Raw genomic sequence first — 19,205 nt, 5'->3', positions numbered from 1 at the left:
TCTGCTCGGCTGTGTCAGCACCCCGGACAGCGAATGGTTTGTGATAGGCCGGAACTAGTGGACTGCCAATGACTTCATCCGGCTGCCTGCAACACAGACGGCGAGAAGAAGCATCAGCATCAGCATCAGCATCAGCAGCCAGAGCAGCATCCTCTCTCTAGCCAATCAAAAGGCGGCATTTCCCTCCTCCATCCAACCCGAATAACTATAGACTCCCGCATACCCCCCCCCCCCCCCCTTCTCTCTCCCCCTCTCTCTCTCGCCAAGGTTTTCATCGCCAAGGGTAGACACAGATGTCTATTTTTGGAATTTGTAGATGCCATTTACTCCTTGTTTTTTAGTGTTTTACGCATTTTTTTTTATTTTTAAATTTTATTTACGTTTTGCGCTCCGTATTTGATGTGTCTGGGCAATTAATAACCGAGGCCGTGTCGATTTTCGGGTATCAATGGACGACATTTTCCAACGTGCTTCCCAGCACATCTCGCTATTCCGTTTCGTGCATTTGCATTTCATTGAGAACAACGGCAAGTTTTCGTTTTAGAGATGAAATTAGGGAAAAACGGTAGACCCCGGGGACGAGAGCATTTAGGCCTGTAGCGTGGGGCTTTTCACGGAACGGATCACGGCGATTTGCGTGGAAACCGAACAGGACGTCTGGGATTTCTACAAGGCTCCATGGATCGGGCGAGAAGAGTCAATTAGTGATCAGGTGGGAAATCGGAACGATTTAGTTTTCATCACAATGCAACTGCTTATTAACATAACAAATAACGCATCCAATTATCGAGCCGTAATTCTGCGCCAATACAAAATGCAGGCTGTTTTATGCGTACATAAGATGCGTCTGTACGTTTCTTCTCTGGCAGAAATGCGCATGAAGGCAATTCCCGCAATCATTTATTGCGGGGCTATTCTCTTCCACATTATGCATGTATGACACAACGTGCTGCTAAAAGAAGAGGCGGGGTTGACTTGTTTTCTAGGCTTCCATTTTGAAGCTAAGATGGATGCTTGCGCACATTTTCTTCACATGCCTCCGTGGCCTAGCTTGATTCTTATATAATAGCGATAAGTACTGCAGCCCAGTATGGCGAACTGTGCCACGTCCAACACAGAAAGACAGATAACCATTTCCTTTCACATTTGCATGTCATTGACTGGGATGGAAAGTCGAATTATCTATCTTTAGTGTGCAATGAGTAAAAGCCATAATCTTTTTAGTGACTTGTTCATGTTCTCGCAGTGCAGCACAGTGTCCTAGATTTGCACATCTGCACAATCTGGGTCGAAGCCATCCTGTTTTTAAACGATTGGCTGAAATGGACATAAGAAATTGACAAAAGACCATATATACTACGAAAATACCTTATAAATAAATATAAGAATATATAAATATTACAATGCACAAATTACAGTCATTATATCATTCACTGTGACTAATTTCAATAATGAACATGCAGGGTATTCCTTTTTCTTCATTATTGTGGAGAAGCTGGAGGCTCCTCAGTTGTCATGGTAACTATGAGACTGTGAATCCCAGTGGAAAGCACTGTCTATTGTAGGGAGCCAGTCTGCACTAAATATTGGGATTTCACAGCTCAGAGGGAAAATGGCAGATTGTCAGTGTTTTAAAATGTCTTTTTGTATAATAGAAATATCTGCTCACAGATTCACCGAGGTGAGACACTTTGGTTCTTCTCCAAACAAGGAGGTTCCTTATCGCTGCTCCACCACCACCAGTCTGTGGCTCTGCTGACCCTTGCCAGGCATCATGGGTACAGTTCTGTCCCTTTCCCCCAGCTACCGTAAGGCAGCCCTGTTTGAGGACGGCCCACCCACAGTGGGTCACTACACAGCGGTCCAGAACAGCAAGAACGCAAAGGATGCTGCGGCAGCTGCTGCCAAATCCCTCAAACGCCCCTCCATCATCAGTGTGTTGCCATGGAAACGAATTGTGGCCGTATCAGCCAAGAGGAAAGGATCCAAGAAACTGCAGTCCGACGGGGGCGACGGCGGGAAAGGATGCTCGCCGGACGCCGATGACGTCGTCACCTCTAATTCGGCTTCGAACAGCTCGAAGCTGAAGAAATCTCAGTCCTGTGCAAACCTTTCCTCTTACTCTTCCAACCAGGATCCCTCAGCCACCACCTTGACTACCTCCTCTCACCTCCCCACCTCCAAGACCCTCATTAATGTAGCTACAGTCGCTGCGAAAAAGAATTCCCTAACTGGCTCCGGGATCCAACCTTCCACTGCGGTTGGTACGCCAAAGCGTGTCATTGTTCAGGTAGCAGACTATTTTTTCCAATATTTGAAAACCGACAACCACTGGGTTTGCGGGAGAGTTGGGCCTACTAAACTGTGACCTAAATAATTTGCTATGCTAATAAATCAATAACCCAATGACCTAAATCATTTGTATGCTACAACAAACTATGCTAACCAAATGCTATGCTAATAAATCAATAACCCAATGACCTAAATCATTTGTATGCTACAACAAGCTAAGCTAACCAAATGTTAATATATAAATGTCCCTCAGGCCTCCACCAGTGAGCTGATGCGGAGCCTGGGAGAATTCCTGTGCCGTCGTTGTTATCGTCTAAAGCGTCTCTCGCCGACCGATCCCGTGCTGTGGCTGCGCAGCGTCGACCGCTCCCTCCTCCTTCAGGGTTGGCAGGATCAGGGCTTCATAACACCGGCCAACGTGGTCTTCCTCTACATGTTGTGCCGCGACGTGGTCTCCGCCGAGGTGGCCTCGGAGCGTGAGCTGCAGGCCTCGCTGCTCACGTGCCTCTACCTGTCCTACTCCTACATGGGCAACGAGATCTCCTACCCGTTGAAGCCCTTCTTGGTGGAGGCCGAGAAGGAGGCCTTCTGGGACCGCTGCCTGGAGATCATCAACCGCATGAGCGGCAAGATGCTCCAGATCAACACCGACCCGCACTTCTTCACCCAGGTGTTTGCTGACCTGAAGAATGAGAGCAAGAAAGAAGAGGAGAAGACCAAACTCTTTATAGGCCTTGACCGATAAAAGGAGGCGGGAAGGAAGGAGGAGGGGAAAAAAGTTGGGAACGAAGATATGATAAAGACAGGTGGACTACTGTAAAGCTACTTTGATCAAATGCTGTTGTCTGGCGTCTCCAACGTGGTTGTTAAGAACGAGGAGGCGCCCCCCAAAAATCTTGCCCTGTGTGTTAACCCTATTTTGGCTATTATCGTAATACCCGCTTAGTCGATTGAATCGTCTCTGATGACTTCTGTGATCGTTTGGAATTTTTAATGTATATTTTTCGGCCAAAACAATTGCCAAATTTGATCCGAAGATGTTCCTCGTATGTTGTTGGAAAGAAAAATGAAATGGTGGTCGGTGATCCTGTTGAAGAGTCACCCATGGTGTTTAGGTCTAGAGTTAGAAACGCCAGACAACATTCATTTATATAAGTATGGATGATTAATATAAACATACAGGATATCGATACCACATTGCATGAGGTCACATCATTAAGTACGTCATTGCACATGACCACCTGCTTACTGCCAACTCCACTTAACCTTATTCCAGTTTTCATCCATTCTAAGCTTATTGCACTCATCAACACTGGCTGTGAGGCCCACTGTTGGAACTTTAAAAGCATACGATCAAAACCAATATGAAATAGTTGTGGCATTGTTCAGAAGGTAAAACCAAATTTGGTGTGCACACGTGATTTGGTCAGAAATATGGGCCAGCAGTAAATGTTTACATCAATCCATGTAAGAAAATGCAATAGAACCCTCTGATGCATATCCAGTTGGGGTTTTATATATTAAGTCCCCATCCTCCTGCACTTTGGCCAAATAGGTCCATATTGGTGCTGGTTTGAATGACAACAGGAAAGAAAGGGTTTGAATGATTTTTTTTTTTACAAAAAGTATGAAAGTCCAAAAAAGTGTTGCAAACCACTGAGCGACAATTAAGAAGTGAAAAACGTGACCTCTTTTTCCTAAATGCTGCTACCGCTTGATTGGATCTTATTGGAAATGACCAATATGCTACTTTAATCCATTTCTAGCCCTACATAGATTGATATGAACGCAAATCCAACTCAAATATTTCATAGTACTTTCTTTGAGATGGTAGGTGTGCAAATTGCTATGTCGATAAAGCGCTGTATGAAAACCATCCCATCTACTCACCATAGTGTCTCTCAATAATAAGGTAGCCAAACTGTGAAGCCATCATTATTTCATCTCTTTTTATAAAATCTATGCTTCAGACACTAACATACACCATCTTCAGCAAATTGCATGCAGGCTTGTGTAGTCTTCATAGGCATGCTGTTTTTTGCAGAGCACAACGTCCAATTTATAGACATGACATCTGGTGACCTTCGGACCTGCTAATGAACAAAATGTGCGAAAACATTGGGCTATGCTCCGTTGTGTGATAACGAGAGAACACACACAGGGAATCATTTTTCATGTGTGAAGCTCATTATCACCCCCAGTTGAAAAGCGGAGTTGTCATTCCCTTCAAAATAAGGAATAATACATATGGGATGGTCATTTGAGCAACTATTTAAAAGTAATTTTTGAGATATTCTCTTTTTCTCCCTTTCTCTTGCTAGGCTGAATGTTCCTTAATGATCATTTTGGCAAGAAAAAGATCAAATGTTCCCATTTTTTTCCCATCACTGCATCTAGTAATGAGAAATGTACTTTTCCCAATCTTCCATTTTTTAAAACTAACCCTCTTGTGTCAGATGCACTAGTCAATATCAAACAATAAGGAAATATCAGCCAAGACATCTAAAGTAATCAAAGTACCCATTTTTTAAAATTTCCAAACAGGCTGCTATGAAGGTTGACAGTTGATCATTCTACAGATTTTGAACCCAATTCAAAGTGATGATTCTGAAGAACATTTGAGGAACAAAAACAGCACAGGATCCATAAAAGCTTATTAGAACTGATGTTTTTGCTCTAGTTTTTTATTCTGGTGATAACACATTGACCATGCTGCAACAACAATGTAGCCCAGATCCAGAATCTGAACTCACGTGACCTCATATGATTATGCATATGAAGAATTGTTCCACGATGAACACACTTGACTTTCCTGTTTTTGATGAGTTGGATGGAAAACAAGTAGCATTTCTCCAAATGACAGCGATACAATGGGCAGCATTGTCTCATTGAGTCATATGAAAGCACATACAATGGGAACACAATATTTATATGCTCAAATGGTGTATGTTTGAATTGTTTCCACATGTAAAATTCATTTACGGTCAACTGTGCAGCCATCAAACCCGATTTGAATAAGATCACCGACAATATTAGCCTCAAATTTGTTAGTATCTATAAATAAGACGCCATTGCTGGATCACATAATGTCAATATGGTTTATTGTTATGGTTTATATTAGATCAGATTAATACAATCTTTACCATTTTTTTTCAGAATATATATATTTGAAAAGGTGAATAGCCAGGACTGCTGTGGCTTTAGAGTTAAATGTGATACACATACTTTAATGTGAAATGTTCTCCAGCACATATGTCACAGAAATGATTACGTTGTACCATGCATATGTAGGAAAGAGTGATTGATGATGTGCAAAAGATATTGTGATTTTTTTTTCCCTCCAGAATTGAATCCACCAATGGTGCAAAAGACACAAAGAAAGACAATGTTTGAAGGACTACTTATCTTCTGGGAGGACTGGATTTGGAACAGAAGACTTGGTTAACACCCCTCCCACTCCTCCCAATCACGTCTCATCAATTATGTGCCATATTTTATCTTGCAACACGTACAAGACAAAAAAAAAAACTATTGTGAAATGATGATGATAGACTTACCGGTAATATCTTCTTTTTTTTCACCCCCCTTCCATTTGTGAAGCATATTGTGTAACAAGAATCTTTGTTCAAGTTTAATGCTACTAGTGTTACTAGAATACTGATGCTGCAGTCTGTTACTTTGTGGATGTATGAATATGTATGCAAGAAAGAACAAAGTGATCAGCTGTTACAAGTAATTTGTATAAAAACATTTACAAGCAATTTGGTTTGTACTCATTTAATAGTGGTGCAAACACACTTTGTTAAATTGGAACAGTCATTCATTCAACTAGAGCCTGACTTAAAGACACAAAAACAACTTAATGAAGTTGGGACTGTGTAAAATGTAAATAAAGACAAAATACAATGATTTGGAAATCCCTTTTAACATTTATTGACTATCAAGAGAAGATATTTAATGTCCAAAGAGATGACAGGTTTTCTTTTCTCGAAATATTCTTCCATTTTGAATTTTTCAGGGACGTCCCAGCCTATTTCAGCAGGACAATTCCAAGCCAAATTAAGTGAGTACTGGACTGGCCTGCCCGAAAAAGACCAGCAGAGGTCCTCAGAAAACCTTGATGAAACCTTTTTAAGCCACGCGGGGCAAAAAGTGAGCTACATGACTCAGCAGCAATGACATTAAGCTAAGGCCTAGTCATAGCTATTAGTCAGCTAGTTTCCAAAAATTTTCCCCCAGCATATTCAGCCATAATGAATCTTGAGAATAACAAATCAAATGATATAATGATTTAATATTCTGTTTTTCTTGAAAACATTGCATAAAATTGCAACGACGCATATTGATTGATGTACGATCTATCAATAAACGTTTAGAGATGATGAGCGTTGAAACTGTGTTGCTGTCCGTGGCGCACTGTGAATAGCGGTGCGCGCGCACATGCAAAAACCTATGCGTTTGGAATCTCAATTGTATTTATTTATCTATTTATTTATGTATTTATTTAATTATTTATTCATTTATTACACATTCATACATGCACGTTTGATGTCCACATGTGAGTGTGTTGGCACGTCATACAAACCCGCTTGAGTAGGCTGGACCAGAACACGTAGGCCAATGGGACAAAGTCAGTTGCCAAGCTTCCGGTTGATTCAACCAATCAGAGAAGAGTGCGCTACGCCTTATAAAGCCATCTGCTGTCGAGCCTCTGTGTTCTCGTCCCTCCGTCTCATGAACCTGCTCCGACCACCACTACAGCATCACTGATCCACCACAAACCGTGAAGATGGCGGCCCGGGTAAGAAAAACGAACACTCGATTGTTATTTTTGCTGTTTTAGACGAACAGACGCTTCCTGCTTTTCAGGTAACGTGCTCAGCAAAATGTCGGACTATCGCTGGCTCCGATAATATCGGATGGAACCAAGCGAATGTCATTGCTGCTGTTATATATCTATATATACATGCATATATTTATTTATTTGATTTCACTCGATTCTGCAGCCTCACTCGCGTGATTGCAATGGACATATTCGCTACGCTTGTATATAATCGGTCAAAAATGAACAGAGCCCCGTCAGTCAAAGGAGTGTGGCCGCTTAATCCCGGGAGCTGCTTGCCCTTGAGCCGCCGACGCTGCTGCTGCTGCTGCGTAAAAAGCGCTCACTGATAATAAACTCCCCTTCCACTGCATATAACATAACGGTGTGCATCATTGTCGTGTGTGTACTACCTGCATTGTGTGGTGAGGCCAGCCCCTGTGATGATGATGATAATAATATGCAGGCAGTATTGTGCAGACAGTTGCCTTCATTCTGCTGTTTTTTTTTTTTTTTGCGCACAGGAGACGCCTTGGAGGCAGCATAGCTGTGCATTGACTTAAATCCATTTTTATCTTACGTGCTGTGTGTAGGCTATATCATAATGGTATTATAATAATGGCTGCTTTCTTATGGACAGAGTGCATGGTTGGTTTTGATAGTGTCTAGCAAAAAGCAGATCAAGCTCGCATTGTGTATGGGTGTGTGTATATATTTACACTGCCGTTCAAAAGTTTGGGGTCAATTATGTGTTTTGCATGACACACACACTTGCACCCCCCAGTCTGATTTGCCCTCTACTGTGCTGTTGCCGGGCATACTATGGTTGGTCAGTCATCACGCAGACAATTCCAGCAATGGCATTGAAAAATATTAAATGAGTCATTTGCTTTCATAAATTGCGGATTTTTCTATCCCCTCACATTGTTGATAAATGCTACTGTTTGCTAAAATGATCATAATGATTGAAGTTGGTTTTTAAGTCTGCTGATTGACTTGGAAATATTGTTTTATAATATTAAATGTTGTGCTTTTTTTAGAGATGCCACAGACCCGAATGCCGAACACATACCCCGGCAATGTCCAAAATATGATTGCTTAAGGGAGACGTAACTACTGGTTGTAAATTTGAGTCGAAAAACCGTTCCCTGTTGCAAAGTCAGTTGCTCCTGAGGAGCCTTTCCATCATCTTTCCAAGGCTGGCCCTGCTCGGAATACATTTCCTCAGTAGAAAGAAATCTGTGTATGCAGGGGTGACTACTAAATTTACAGTCACAAAAACAACCTAAAATTGTTATGGATTCACACGTTATCATTTAATCTGTGATTCAGTGATATAGGCATTACCAGGTGTCACATCGAATCGTAAATTCCCGCTAAATTTGAGTGCTGAAAGGTTTAAAAAAAAAAAAAAACAATGAATGAAAAATCTCTAACCACTTAATAGTGCGGACGCCCAACGTGGGCTTTGTTAAGTGGATTACTAGTGCGTGTCAGCTTGTTGCCCAGAGACTGAACACAGACCAGTGTTGGGAAGTGATAACAGCGTTAATGAATTCAGGTTCACCTACCTCTTGACAACCTTTCCCAGTTTGATCTAAAAGCATCAAGGACAAAGCGAAGTAATTATGTCCAATTTTTTTTGTGTTGCAAATGGGCGAGCTGCAAAGAGTGAGTTGCTGCCAACATAAATTTTGGAATCTTCAATTGCCTTCCTCAGCTTCGGGGTCGGTTGAACCTCCTACTCAATCTATTTTATGGCCAAGTGAAGAATTACGGAGGCTTTCGAATTTTAGGATGCGACATTTACCAAGCATTCCAAAATTGTTTTATGTTTTTCTTTACAAACAATTAAAAACATTTAAATGTGGTGCTTTTGGGAAAGGGTTGAAGTTCTCTGATGTTTTTTTGGCAGCCTGCAAGTCAGGCCAATTTTTCAAAGATGCTTTCATCAATAAGGTCATCATAGTGCATGTGAGTGAGCGAATGTGTGTGCCAACGAGAGCGATGACTAAATTTAGACGGCCCGTTTGCTGTCGGGCAGGAGCCACACACAAAAATCACACACAGGTTTCCCTCACAAACACATTAGAGCACACAATCACTAAGTAGACACACAGAGGACATCGTGGAGATAGACACAAACAAACACAAGAACACAAACAGTTTGTGAACCTCTGTGTGTCTGGCAAAAAGCTGTCGCATCCATCCATCCATCCATCCATCCATCCATCCATCCATCCATCCGTGCTCCACCCTAATCCTGCAGCACTGATTGTCTGTGCAGACATGTAGCTGGATCGGCACCATGAATAATTCAGTGGGTTGTTTCGAAGTGAGATGTTGAGAATGAGTCAGAAGAAGTGATGAGAGGGACCAATTGAACTCAAGGCCTTTTTACTTTTGAGTCTCTGATTCAGGCCCTCCTCCCTCATGCTGTTTATGAAATGAATTCATCTAATTAATTTCCCACCGGGGGGTGGATTATATTGTCGGAACTCTGAGCCAAAGAAAATCGAATACGAGTAAAATGCTTTCATGGCTTAATAAAGACAATGTGACGCAATCCTATTGCTTACCTGGGGACTGCATCGTTGGAAACCTCACGAATTAGATGATTTATTCGTTTCTTTGTCTATTTAGTATTCTCTTATGATTGCTACACTTTTCTCCCTGAAGCTAGCTTTGTGTTTCACCCATCGCCATATTCATACTGTTGTCGCTTTTTATTTTTAATGTGGGGGGAAAAAAAAAATGCACCTGCATGGCGCCTTGCATATGTAATCTGATAGGAATGTAACAGAATTGGGCAGTTTGAAAAGCAATTCTTAGCATGCACTCCCATCACTCCCATGGCCTTGGTGTAAATTCCACGTGCAGTACATATGCATGTATGTGGCATGCGTGTCAAACAATCCATACTTGTGACTGCATCGAAGCTTTTCCACCACGGCATCACATCTTCACCTCAAGTCTCCAACTATCTCAAAAACTGTCTTCTGTCCTTCCTCTCTGCTTGCCTATGCTGGCGCCACAAGGTGGTAATATTTTTCAAGGTATGTATGGAAACACAAGTGCTAATTCCATCAAAACGTGGTACCAGTCCAGTACTAACTTCCTTTTCTGACTCCTTGTGGAAACCATATGCTTTTCCCACCTGGCAACTATGTAATTGCTCTGGGAGCGCTGGTTGCAAAGAGGAAGTGCGCCACTGTAGGCTTGGATCCCTCCTGGGCATTGTGTTTGGGTCCCACTGCATCAGAGCCACTCAGTGTTGGAAATGGAAATCTTTTCATATTTATATTTATATTTATATTTATATTTATATTTATATTTATATTTATATTTATATTTATATTTATATTTATATTTATATTTATATTTATATTTATATTTATATTTATTTATTAAAATATTTATTTATTTATTTATTCAGCCATGCATCCATTAATGTATTTATTTGTTATTTTGCTCATTCATTCGTTCATTCATTCTCTGACGTTGTCACCTCGTCTACTGTCAAAAACGAGGAGCTGCATGCAGGGTACAGACTGAAGATGCAAATTAGTTGTCATGGAGCGATTAATTATTATTATTTTTTCTTGCTTTGGATGATCTGCAATCTCATCTGGCCACCTTTTTTCTTTTTTTTTTGGTGTTTGTGTGTTCTCCAATGTGCTTGCGGGGGTTCACCACATGATCTGTCTTACTAACATTCCATATAGATGTGATTTACATTAATCGATGACTTCAAACTGGCCGTAGGTGCGAATGTGAGTATGAATGATTTTTGTTTGTCAATCATAAAATCCATTCTGAAGTGTTGACGCCCTGCAGCTCCGAGTGTCAGTGGAATTTAGTTATACATCCAAAATCAATGATTCCTCCTAATCTCATCAATCGGATTCATTGTGTGCCTATTCTTCCTCATTTTTCTTGTGAGCTGCAAATTGCACGTTTTGAGTCATTTCACAGGCCTTGATGGGCGGGTGTTGACTCGGTTGATTCACAGAACAAAAAATAATATTTGGGGCGTGAATTCCTCTTTAATGATTCACTGAAAAAAGTGGTATCAATTCATATACGCTTTTGTTGCCGCTGATGGATTTGCCTGCAGTAAACCTATTTTATTGTCTGAGGCACTGTTGGATATTTTCACGTAGTTGCCGTGGTTACCGTGTCACATGCTTGGGCTGCAGTAATGTGCATTGGAATTTATCCATCTGGCTACCGAGTCAATTGTGCTGTTAAAAGTCTTTGCATTTGATTTATCAAGATAAAAATGGATGAAAACTTACTGCCATAAAATGCGCTTGACAGAAAATGCTTTTCATTCTAATGAAAAAAAAAAAAAGTGAATGCAGATTATTTAAGACTCAATTTAGCTTGAACTATAATTGCCAACTAAACCTAAATGGACTCTCCTTTTCATAAAGTGTGTTTCATTGACCTCTCCCTTTGCAGACCATGCAAGCGGCACGATGCCCGACAGACGAGTTGTCGCTGACAAATTGTGCCGTGGTCAGCGAGAAGGATCTGCAGTCTGGACAGTGAGTTGTCATCATTAATCAGCCCACCCATCTTCCTCCTTCAGTAATAAAGACATCCACACTGCAGTCTGAATGGATTTAGTATTATTTTTGATACGAGTAATAATGCTTCTAATACGGAGAGATATTCAAGTTTTTCTGCCTCTGCCGTACAGACACGTGACTGTGAAGACCGCGCCCAACCACAAATTTGTGTTTACAGTCAAGACCCACCACACTGTGGCACCTGGTTCAGTTGCATTCAGCCTGCCACAGGTACTCGCACAAATAATCGTATTCTTAACCGTTTCATTCATCAATTTTAAATTGCTCTTTGTTTTATCTGTCTTGTAGCGAAAATGGGCTGGTCTCTCCATCGGCCAGGAAGTGGAAGGTATTACACTCGTGTCGAATCAGTTAGCAAAATGCTTTTCCACAGCAAATGGATTACGTAATGTGCTCATTATTAAAGATACTCAAGTAAAGAAATGTATTATAATGAACTAAAAGGTTTTGCTGTGGTCAATGTGGAAATAAATTCCCAAAAGGCAAGTATTCGGCCTGTCACTTAAGGGTCCAAGTGTATTTTAAGGAGGGAGGGCAGTGCCCACACGCCCCCCCTCTAGTTCCGCCAGTGGTAATTATACTAAAATGAATAGTGCATACAATGCAAGAATCTCTCTCTCAATATAATTTATGACAATAAAAATGGAAGAACATACTCATTAAAAAAACCTGATGGATTGTTTTGTTATGGTATTAAAAATAAATGTTTGTCTTTAGTGTCCAACTACAACTTTGACAAGTCCAGGCAGTGCATCGGTGCCATGACAATCGAAATTGACTTCCTGCAGAAGAAGAGTACAGACTCTTCACCTTATGACTCAGACAAGATGGCTGCCGAGTTCATCCAGAAGTTCAACAGCCAGGCCTTTTCTGTCACACAGCAGGTTTCGGATTTGTTATTATTTTTTTTGAGGCATAAGCATGTGGACTTTATTTTGATGTTGCAAATCTGTCTTATTTGTCTCTTAGCTGGTGTTCAGCTTCTGTGACAAACTTTTTGGACTGGTTGTCAAAGACATTGAGGCGATGGATGCCACCATCCTCAAAGGTGAAGCACCCTCTGGAAAGAAACCACAGAAGGTACGGAATGCTTGAGATAGTTTGGCATTCAAATTAAGGTTCAAAATGAACAACAAATAAATCAATCAATATAGTGAAAGTATTTTCAGGTAATCCTATTTGAATTTTTTTTTTTTAATGACAGATTGATGCTGGGCTGCTGGTGGGCAACAGTCAGGTGATTTTTGAGAAGGCAGAGAGTTCATCCTTGACACTTGTTGGTATGTTTCCTATTTGAAACGATTGAAGCATTATTAAATCCATGAAATAAAAAAATATGTACCGTAATTTTCGGACTATAAGTCGCACCGGAGTATAAGTCGCACCAGCCATAAAATGCCCAAAAAAGTGAAAAAAAACATATATATCTATATAAGTCGCTCCTGAGTATAAGTCGCCCCCCCACCCAAACTATGAAAAAAACCGCGACTTATAGTCCGAAAATTACGGTATTAATTATGAAGAAAAGAATGAGGGTTGAAGAAGCTTTCGTTTTTAATGCGACACCAGTCTTCCTATTGTCTCCACAAGGTGGCAATGTGTTACAGTGAAAGAGTTTTTTGACGCTATGTATATTTGCATATGTATTTATTTTATTGTACCAGTACTTACTCTTCATTATATGTAGGTAAGGCAAAGACCAAGGAAGCACGTCAGACAATCATCAACCCAGACTGGAACTTTGAGAAAATGGGCATTGGAGGTCTGGATAAGGAATTCTCTGACATTTTCCGGAGAGCTTTTGCTTCTCGAGTCTTCCCTCCTGACATTGTGGAGCAGATGGGTGAGAAATTACCTTTTTTTTTGTTTTTTGCTTATCATTTGTATTTTATTTGTTTCTCATGAATCGTTCCTTTCCTTTTCTGTGTCCAGGCTGTAAGCACGTGAAGGGTATCTTGCTGTTCGGACCTCCAGGCTGTGGTAAAACCCTAATGGCTAGGCAGATTGGCCAAATGCTTAACGCCCGGGAGCCAAAGATCGTCAACGGCCCTGAAATCCTCAACAAATACGTGGGAGAGTCCGAGGCCAACATCCGCAAGTTGTTCGCCGACGCAGAGGACGAGCAAAAGCGGGTGTGTAACTTGCTCCTGTGATTTACACTTTAGAAAATCAACATTGACACGTCTGACCTTTTTTATTTCCACCTTCATTAGCTGGGAGCTAACAGCGGCCTTCATATCATCATTTTTGATGAGCTGGATGCCATTTGCAAACAGAGAGGCACGGGTGCGAGCAGCACGGGTGTGCACGATACTGTGGTAAACCAGCTCCTGTCCAAGATTGATGGTGTGGAGCAACTTAACAACATCCTGGTCATCGGTAAATAATCTTATTTATCCTTGCAGCATCGTGATCGACTGGGCGCAGTCGGTGAACTTCATTGAGGACAAGCAGAATAAAAAATGGATTGATCACTATTTCTGTTTTGACCAGGGATGACCAACAGGCCTGACCTGATCGACGATGCCCTCATGAGGCCTGGGAGGTTTGAGGTCAAGATGGAAATTGGTAAGTGTCCCTAAAAATCTGAATGGGTTTGTCGACATAGAAAATGAATGGATGGATGAATTAAAGGACAACTGCCATTTATAACTCAATTACTCCTTATTGTAATTTCTAAGACAAAAATTATTTCTGATGATTGTCCCCATTCCGTCTTATCCTACCAGGTCTTCCTGATGAGAAAGGCCGCGTTCAAATTCTCACAATTCATACTAATAAGATGCGAAACTTCGACCTGCTGGCTCAAGATGTCAACATACCAGAGCTGGCATCTGAAACCAAGAATTACAGTGGAGCCGAGCTGGAGGGACTGGTCAGGGCCGCCCAGTCCACTGCCATGAACAGACATATCAAGGTCACTTTGCCTGTCAATAATGAGGCTTTTAAAAATAGGAGCTCGTTTTAGGGCACTAATTGAAATACTAACTACTCCTAAATAGACATTTTTTTATATGTTATTGATTCAAATTGTACAACAAATGTGTTGGCTTTTGATTGTTTGGCAACATTGTGGCCCTCATTCAAACCATGGCGGCCATTTTGTTGCGGAATGTCCTTTTATTGCAGCTTTTTAAAGGCAGGTTCATGCGGTTCATTGCTTGATTGGATTGATTTTTTCTCATCTTGTTTCTTTTTTACACCCACCATGGGGTTGCACTTGAGAGGCTGTAAAAGATTTTGCCGCTCCAAAAAGTTTACAATATAATATTTATGGGAGCTTGTGATGGTGGTGGAATAGAAGTGAAACTCTTCTAGCTGAGATATGTTTTCTGAATGTCTTTTTTTTTTTTTTCAGGCGACATCTACAGTTGAGGTTGACATGGAGAGGGCAGAGAAGCTGAAGGTCACCAGAGATGACTTCTTAGGATCCCTTAACAATGACATTAAACCAGTGAGTATCATCATCATCATCATCTCTTTTTAAACCTGCAGATTACAATTTCATTCTTGTTTTTCCCCAGGCGTTTGGCACAAACCAGGAGGATTACTCCAACTACATCATGAATGGCATCATCAAATGGGGTGACCCAGTTACACATGTCCTCGATGATGGAGAGCTGCTGGTACAGCAGACCAAGAACAGTGATCGCACACCGCTGGTGACTGTGCTACTGGAAGGTGAGCGTACTGTAAAGATGAATACATATAGTTGGGCTCCTTTTCCCCAAAAATAGTTTCTCACTTAAATAAGAAGCAAAACATCATTTGTGGCTTGTCAAATGCACCTCCAGGTCCACCTCACAGTGGAAAGACAGCTTTGGCAGCCAAGATTGCAGAGGACTCCCAGTTCCCCTTCATTAAGCTCTGTTCTCCAGACAAGATGATTGGACACTCGGAGATCTCCAAGTGCCAGGCAATCAAAAAGGTTAGTGCTGCACTATTTGATCAATTGTGGCAAACAAATCAACTGTGTAACTTGAGAGAAAGGAAACAAAGAGCAGTCAACAAAAACCACAACAATCACTATTCCAAAAAAAAAAAAGTTCTTCTGTATTTTAGGTCTTTGATGACGCTTACAAATCCCAGCTCAGCTGTGTGGTGGTTGATGACATCGAACGTCTCCTCGATTATGTCCCAATTGGACCGCGTTTCTCCAATTTGGTTCTTCAAGCCTTGTTGGTGCTCCTGAAGAAAGCACCTCCCAAGGTCAGAAAGGAAACCAGACAGACACTAATGCAATATGAATAGAAAATGAATCTCTGAAATGAAATCATTTCTCCTTCAGGGTCGGAAGCTGCTCATCATTGGCACCACCAGCAGGAAAGACGTCCTGCAGGAGATGGAGATGTTGGATGCCTTCAGCACCACCATACACATCCCTAACATCTCCACTGGGGAGCAGCTCGTCGACGCTTTAGAGGTATGAGCAAATTGACAGCGACCTTTGAATGAATTATGCACGCTCTCGCCGAGAGCTAGGCAGTTATTGAGAAATACACAAATATAATAACCTTCTTTTCCAGCTAGGGAGTCAAATGCCAATTTTGCAGATTCTTGCAGACGTTCTGCTTATTTTTTTTATTTTTTTTATGCAGCTGTTGGGGAGTTTCTCAGACAAAGAAAGGGCCAGCATCGCACAGCAGCTTAAAGGAAAGCGAGTTTGGATCGGCATTAAGAAACTCGTCGTGCTTATCGAGATGTCGCTGCAGGTACATCGTAATTAGTCTTTCATATTTGCTTGGAAATGAGAAATACAATACACTCTTTTTTTTATATTTGTCATAAATATATTCCGAAAAGGAAATTTATAGAAGATAAGAAAAATGACATTTCATTTTATCATCTCTAGATGGACCAAGATTACAGAGTGACCAAATTCGTGTCTCTGCTGAGAGATGAGGGGGCGTGAGTATAGCGACATCTATAAATTTAAATCTATTTGTTTTTCATCCCTTTTTTCCCCCATTACTTTCTCCATCGCCTTTCATCATCAATCATTTTATTTTGCATCAGGTTGAATGAAGGCAATCAAATCCGAATTTAAGCTGCCACTATGTACTGGTAAGGTCAACAACAAACTAGACCGAATTTTTAGACTAGCATAGCATAAGCCATTAGAATAGCACCCATAAGGTTGTCGAGTCTTTTTATACCGCATTTAACAGTTGCGCAACCACAAAATGCTAACATTTTTGCTAATGCTACCAAAACATTTGCATGATTCCCTTCACATCAACAAATCAAATGGTTTTGCTTTAAAACAGCATTTCCCCCTCATGTTTTGGTGTGTTTGCATGAAAATCATGCTTGTATTATTATTAAACATAATGTTATTTGTGGATGTTTTGTGCCAATAATAAAGAAGATGAACTGTAACCAGACAATTTTATCTTCATCTACTATTTTACAGTGGTCGCAGCTTTTATGAATAGAGTGGCTTCAGGAATGCGACAACTAGCCACAAACCAGTTGCAATGCGGAAGAGAAGAAGTCATCCACCGAGTCATTCCTCTGTCCACCTTTCTAAATAGGCATCTGGTAAAAGACACTATACAACCCCCCTCCCCTTCTCATCTCAGCATGTTTCTATGGGCAATATCACCAAAGTATATTTGCCCTCATATCATTGCAATCTACGGGAAATTATACTGTTATGAAATTGTTATCTGTAAAAATAATTGCAATAGATGATTGTAAAAAAAAAAAAAAAAAAAAAAGTGCTGTTTTGTGCATCTTGGAGGGGAAAAAAAAAAAGCTATCTGTTTTTAGCTTCTTGTGTCGTATGTTGTCTTGCTAAATTATAGTCAGTATGATACTGTGAGTACAAAAGAGACAATAACAACAGAACGCCATTAAAATGGACATGAATACAGTGCAGATTGCTTGCTTTGTGCAGGATTTTAGTGACCATGTAGTTAGTGGTGAAGAAAAAAGTACTTGTAAATGTTAAACCTTTGATTCGCTGTAACTTGTCTATGGCTTAAGTCAGTGTAAGCCCAAAGTACATCGTATATATTAACACAGACAGTATATTGAGAAAGATTTTTCCCAATTGACTTATGTAAACAGACTACGACAGTATGACTTGTTATCCTTTGTTCTTCCAAAGATTATCAGGTTCGTTCTAGTGGAAGTTGGATTGTTGATTGTCTGTTATGTGCAGTTCAGTGCAGTTTAGTAAAGCTAGCGTAGATTTGGCATTGTCAGTGTTCAATACAAAAAAAAAAAAATCTGCACTTTTAAGATGGATATGAAACTACGGAACAGGAAAAAATATATAGTGCTAAATTGTTCTTCATGAAAGCTTGAGCTAATGTCGATTTGTGTGCATGTGTTTGAAGCTAAACGCTGCATGTGTATGCATATGAATGTGTATACATGGAGGCTAAATTGTACCTGGGACAAAATGAATATGTATTTGGTTGTATTTATTTTTATAAGTCAATCACTTTGTCACACCAGGCAAATTTCATTTCGGAGTACACAGATTAAAGAGAAATTAACTCATAAATCATGTGCCACCTTTCTAGGTAAAACAAAACATTGTACCTACTTTGAAAATAAAAAGGTTACGTTCTGGAGCTGCTTTGCTATATTCGGCAAAGTGTGTCTTGAATCTGTGCAGGGTACAATCAAAAGTATCAAAGCATTCGAGAACTGAAAGTGCTGCTCAGCAAGTTAACAAATATTAAGTAGCATGGCCCCATTTTTGTCCAGGCTAGTTTTATTAGTTTGTCTTAATAATTCTGTTGGACCATGAAACAAAATGTCATTTCAGTGACCATTGTTGGATTTTTTTTCCCCCCGTTAACGCAAGGGTAACAATTTAGCCGATGCGTGTAGTTGTGTATGTGTGATGAAGAATTCATTCAATTAATGTTGACTTTATTGTCTTTTAGCCCTTGTGAATTGTATTTACTGCTTAATGTCCAAATTTTAGTTTTGTTCTAACCATTGACAATATGTATGTTGATGTTTGTGTGTGTGTAAATATATATATATATATTCTATTTCCAGATGTATTATTGCAATAAAAAGCACAGATGCACAGAAAAAAAAAATCCTGTTGTGTACTACTTAATGAAGCAAGCTGAAAGAGCCCAAGTTTCGGGTGGACCCAAGTTCTTGATGACCCATCACACACATTTTTTTTTCCTGACCAGTGCAAATCCATCTTGATGCATGGATGTTAGTTTTGCATATGCATGCATACCAGGGTATTTTAAAAAGGGTGGTTTGTGGCGTTGTGGGCATGACCAAAACTACTTCCTGCCAATCAAGGTCTCTCATTGCTGTGCAGAAAAGTGTCTCCATATTTTTTTAGAATCATAGAATCTGTTTAAAAATGAGAAAGTTCCCGAAGCACCAAAGCTTTCCTTCATTTCTAAATAGCGTCGTGTCTCTTTAATTCCGCCGGCATTCCCAAGGATTTATGACACCATCGTAGTTCCTTACTCCACCGCTGGAGGGCAGCTCTGAGCCTCGAGACGAAT

The 19,205-nt window shown here is 40.5% G+C and overlaps 2 protein-coding genes across 3 annotated transcripts; both read left to right on the top strand.

The window, feature by feature from the left end:
• The first annotated feature begins 296 nt into the window (after positions 1–296).
• LOC133170638 (cyclin-dependent kinase 5 activator 1-like) lies at positions 297–4,551 on the top strand. Its single transcript, XM_061303710.1, has 3 exons — positions 297–712; positions 1,672–2,290; positions 2,546–4,551. Exons 2-3 carry the CDS (start codon positions 1,775–1,777, stop codon positions 3,035–3,037), a joined length of 1,008 nt encoding a protein of 335 aa, XP_061159694.1. The 5' UTR covers positions 297–712; positions 1,672–1,774; the 3' UTR covers positions 3,038–4,551.
• Positions 4,552–6,965: 2,414 nt separating this feature from the next.
• Positions 6,966–18,019, top strand: nsfa (N-ethylmaleimide-sensitive factor a). 2 transcript variants are annotated; one of them, XM_061303666.1, is made up of 21 exons: positions 6,966–7,093; positions 11,579–11,664; positions 11,820–11,919; positions 11,998–12,037; positions 12,427–12,593; positions 12,679–12,789; positions 12,914–12,989; positions 13,397–13,552; positions 13,642–13,841; positions 13,923–14,088; positions 14,203–14,277; positions 14,439–14,626; positions 15,068–15,163; positions 15,234–15,390; positions 15,504–15,637; positions 15,772–15,918; positions 15,998–16,132; positions 16,308–16,421; positions 16,562–16,617; positions 16,726–16,773; positions 17,123–18,019. In XM_061303666.1, exons 1-20 carry the CDS (start codon positions 7,082–7,084, stop codon positions 16,754–16,756), a joined length of 2,247 nt encoding a protein of 748 aa, XP_061159650.1. In that variant the 5' UTR covers positions 6,966–7,081; the 3' UTR covers positions 16,757–16,773; positions 17,123–18,019. The 2 variants fall into 2 exon arrangements, with proteins under 2 accessions (XP_061159650.1, XP_061159651.1); XM_061303667.1 differs by lacking the exon at positions 16,726–16,773.
• Positions 18,020–19,205: the final 1,186 nt, after the last annotated feature.

This window comes from Syngnathus typhle, linkage group LG17 (genome assembly GCF_033458585.1).
Source record: "Syngnathus typhle isolate RoL2023-S1 ecotype Sweden linkage group LG17, RoL_Styp_1.0, whole genome shotgun sequence".
Lineage (NCBI taxonomy): Eukaryota > Metazoa > Chordata > Actinopteri > Syngnathiformes > Syngnathidae > Syngnathus > Syngnathus typhle.
This window is presented reverse-complemented; position numbering and strand designations above follow the sequence as displayed.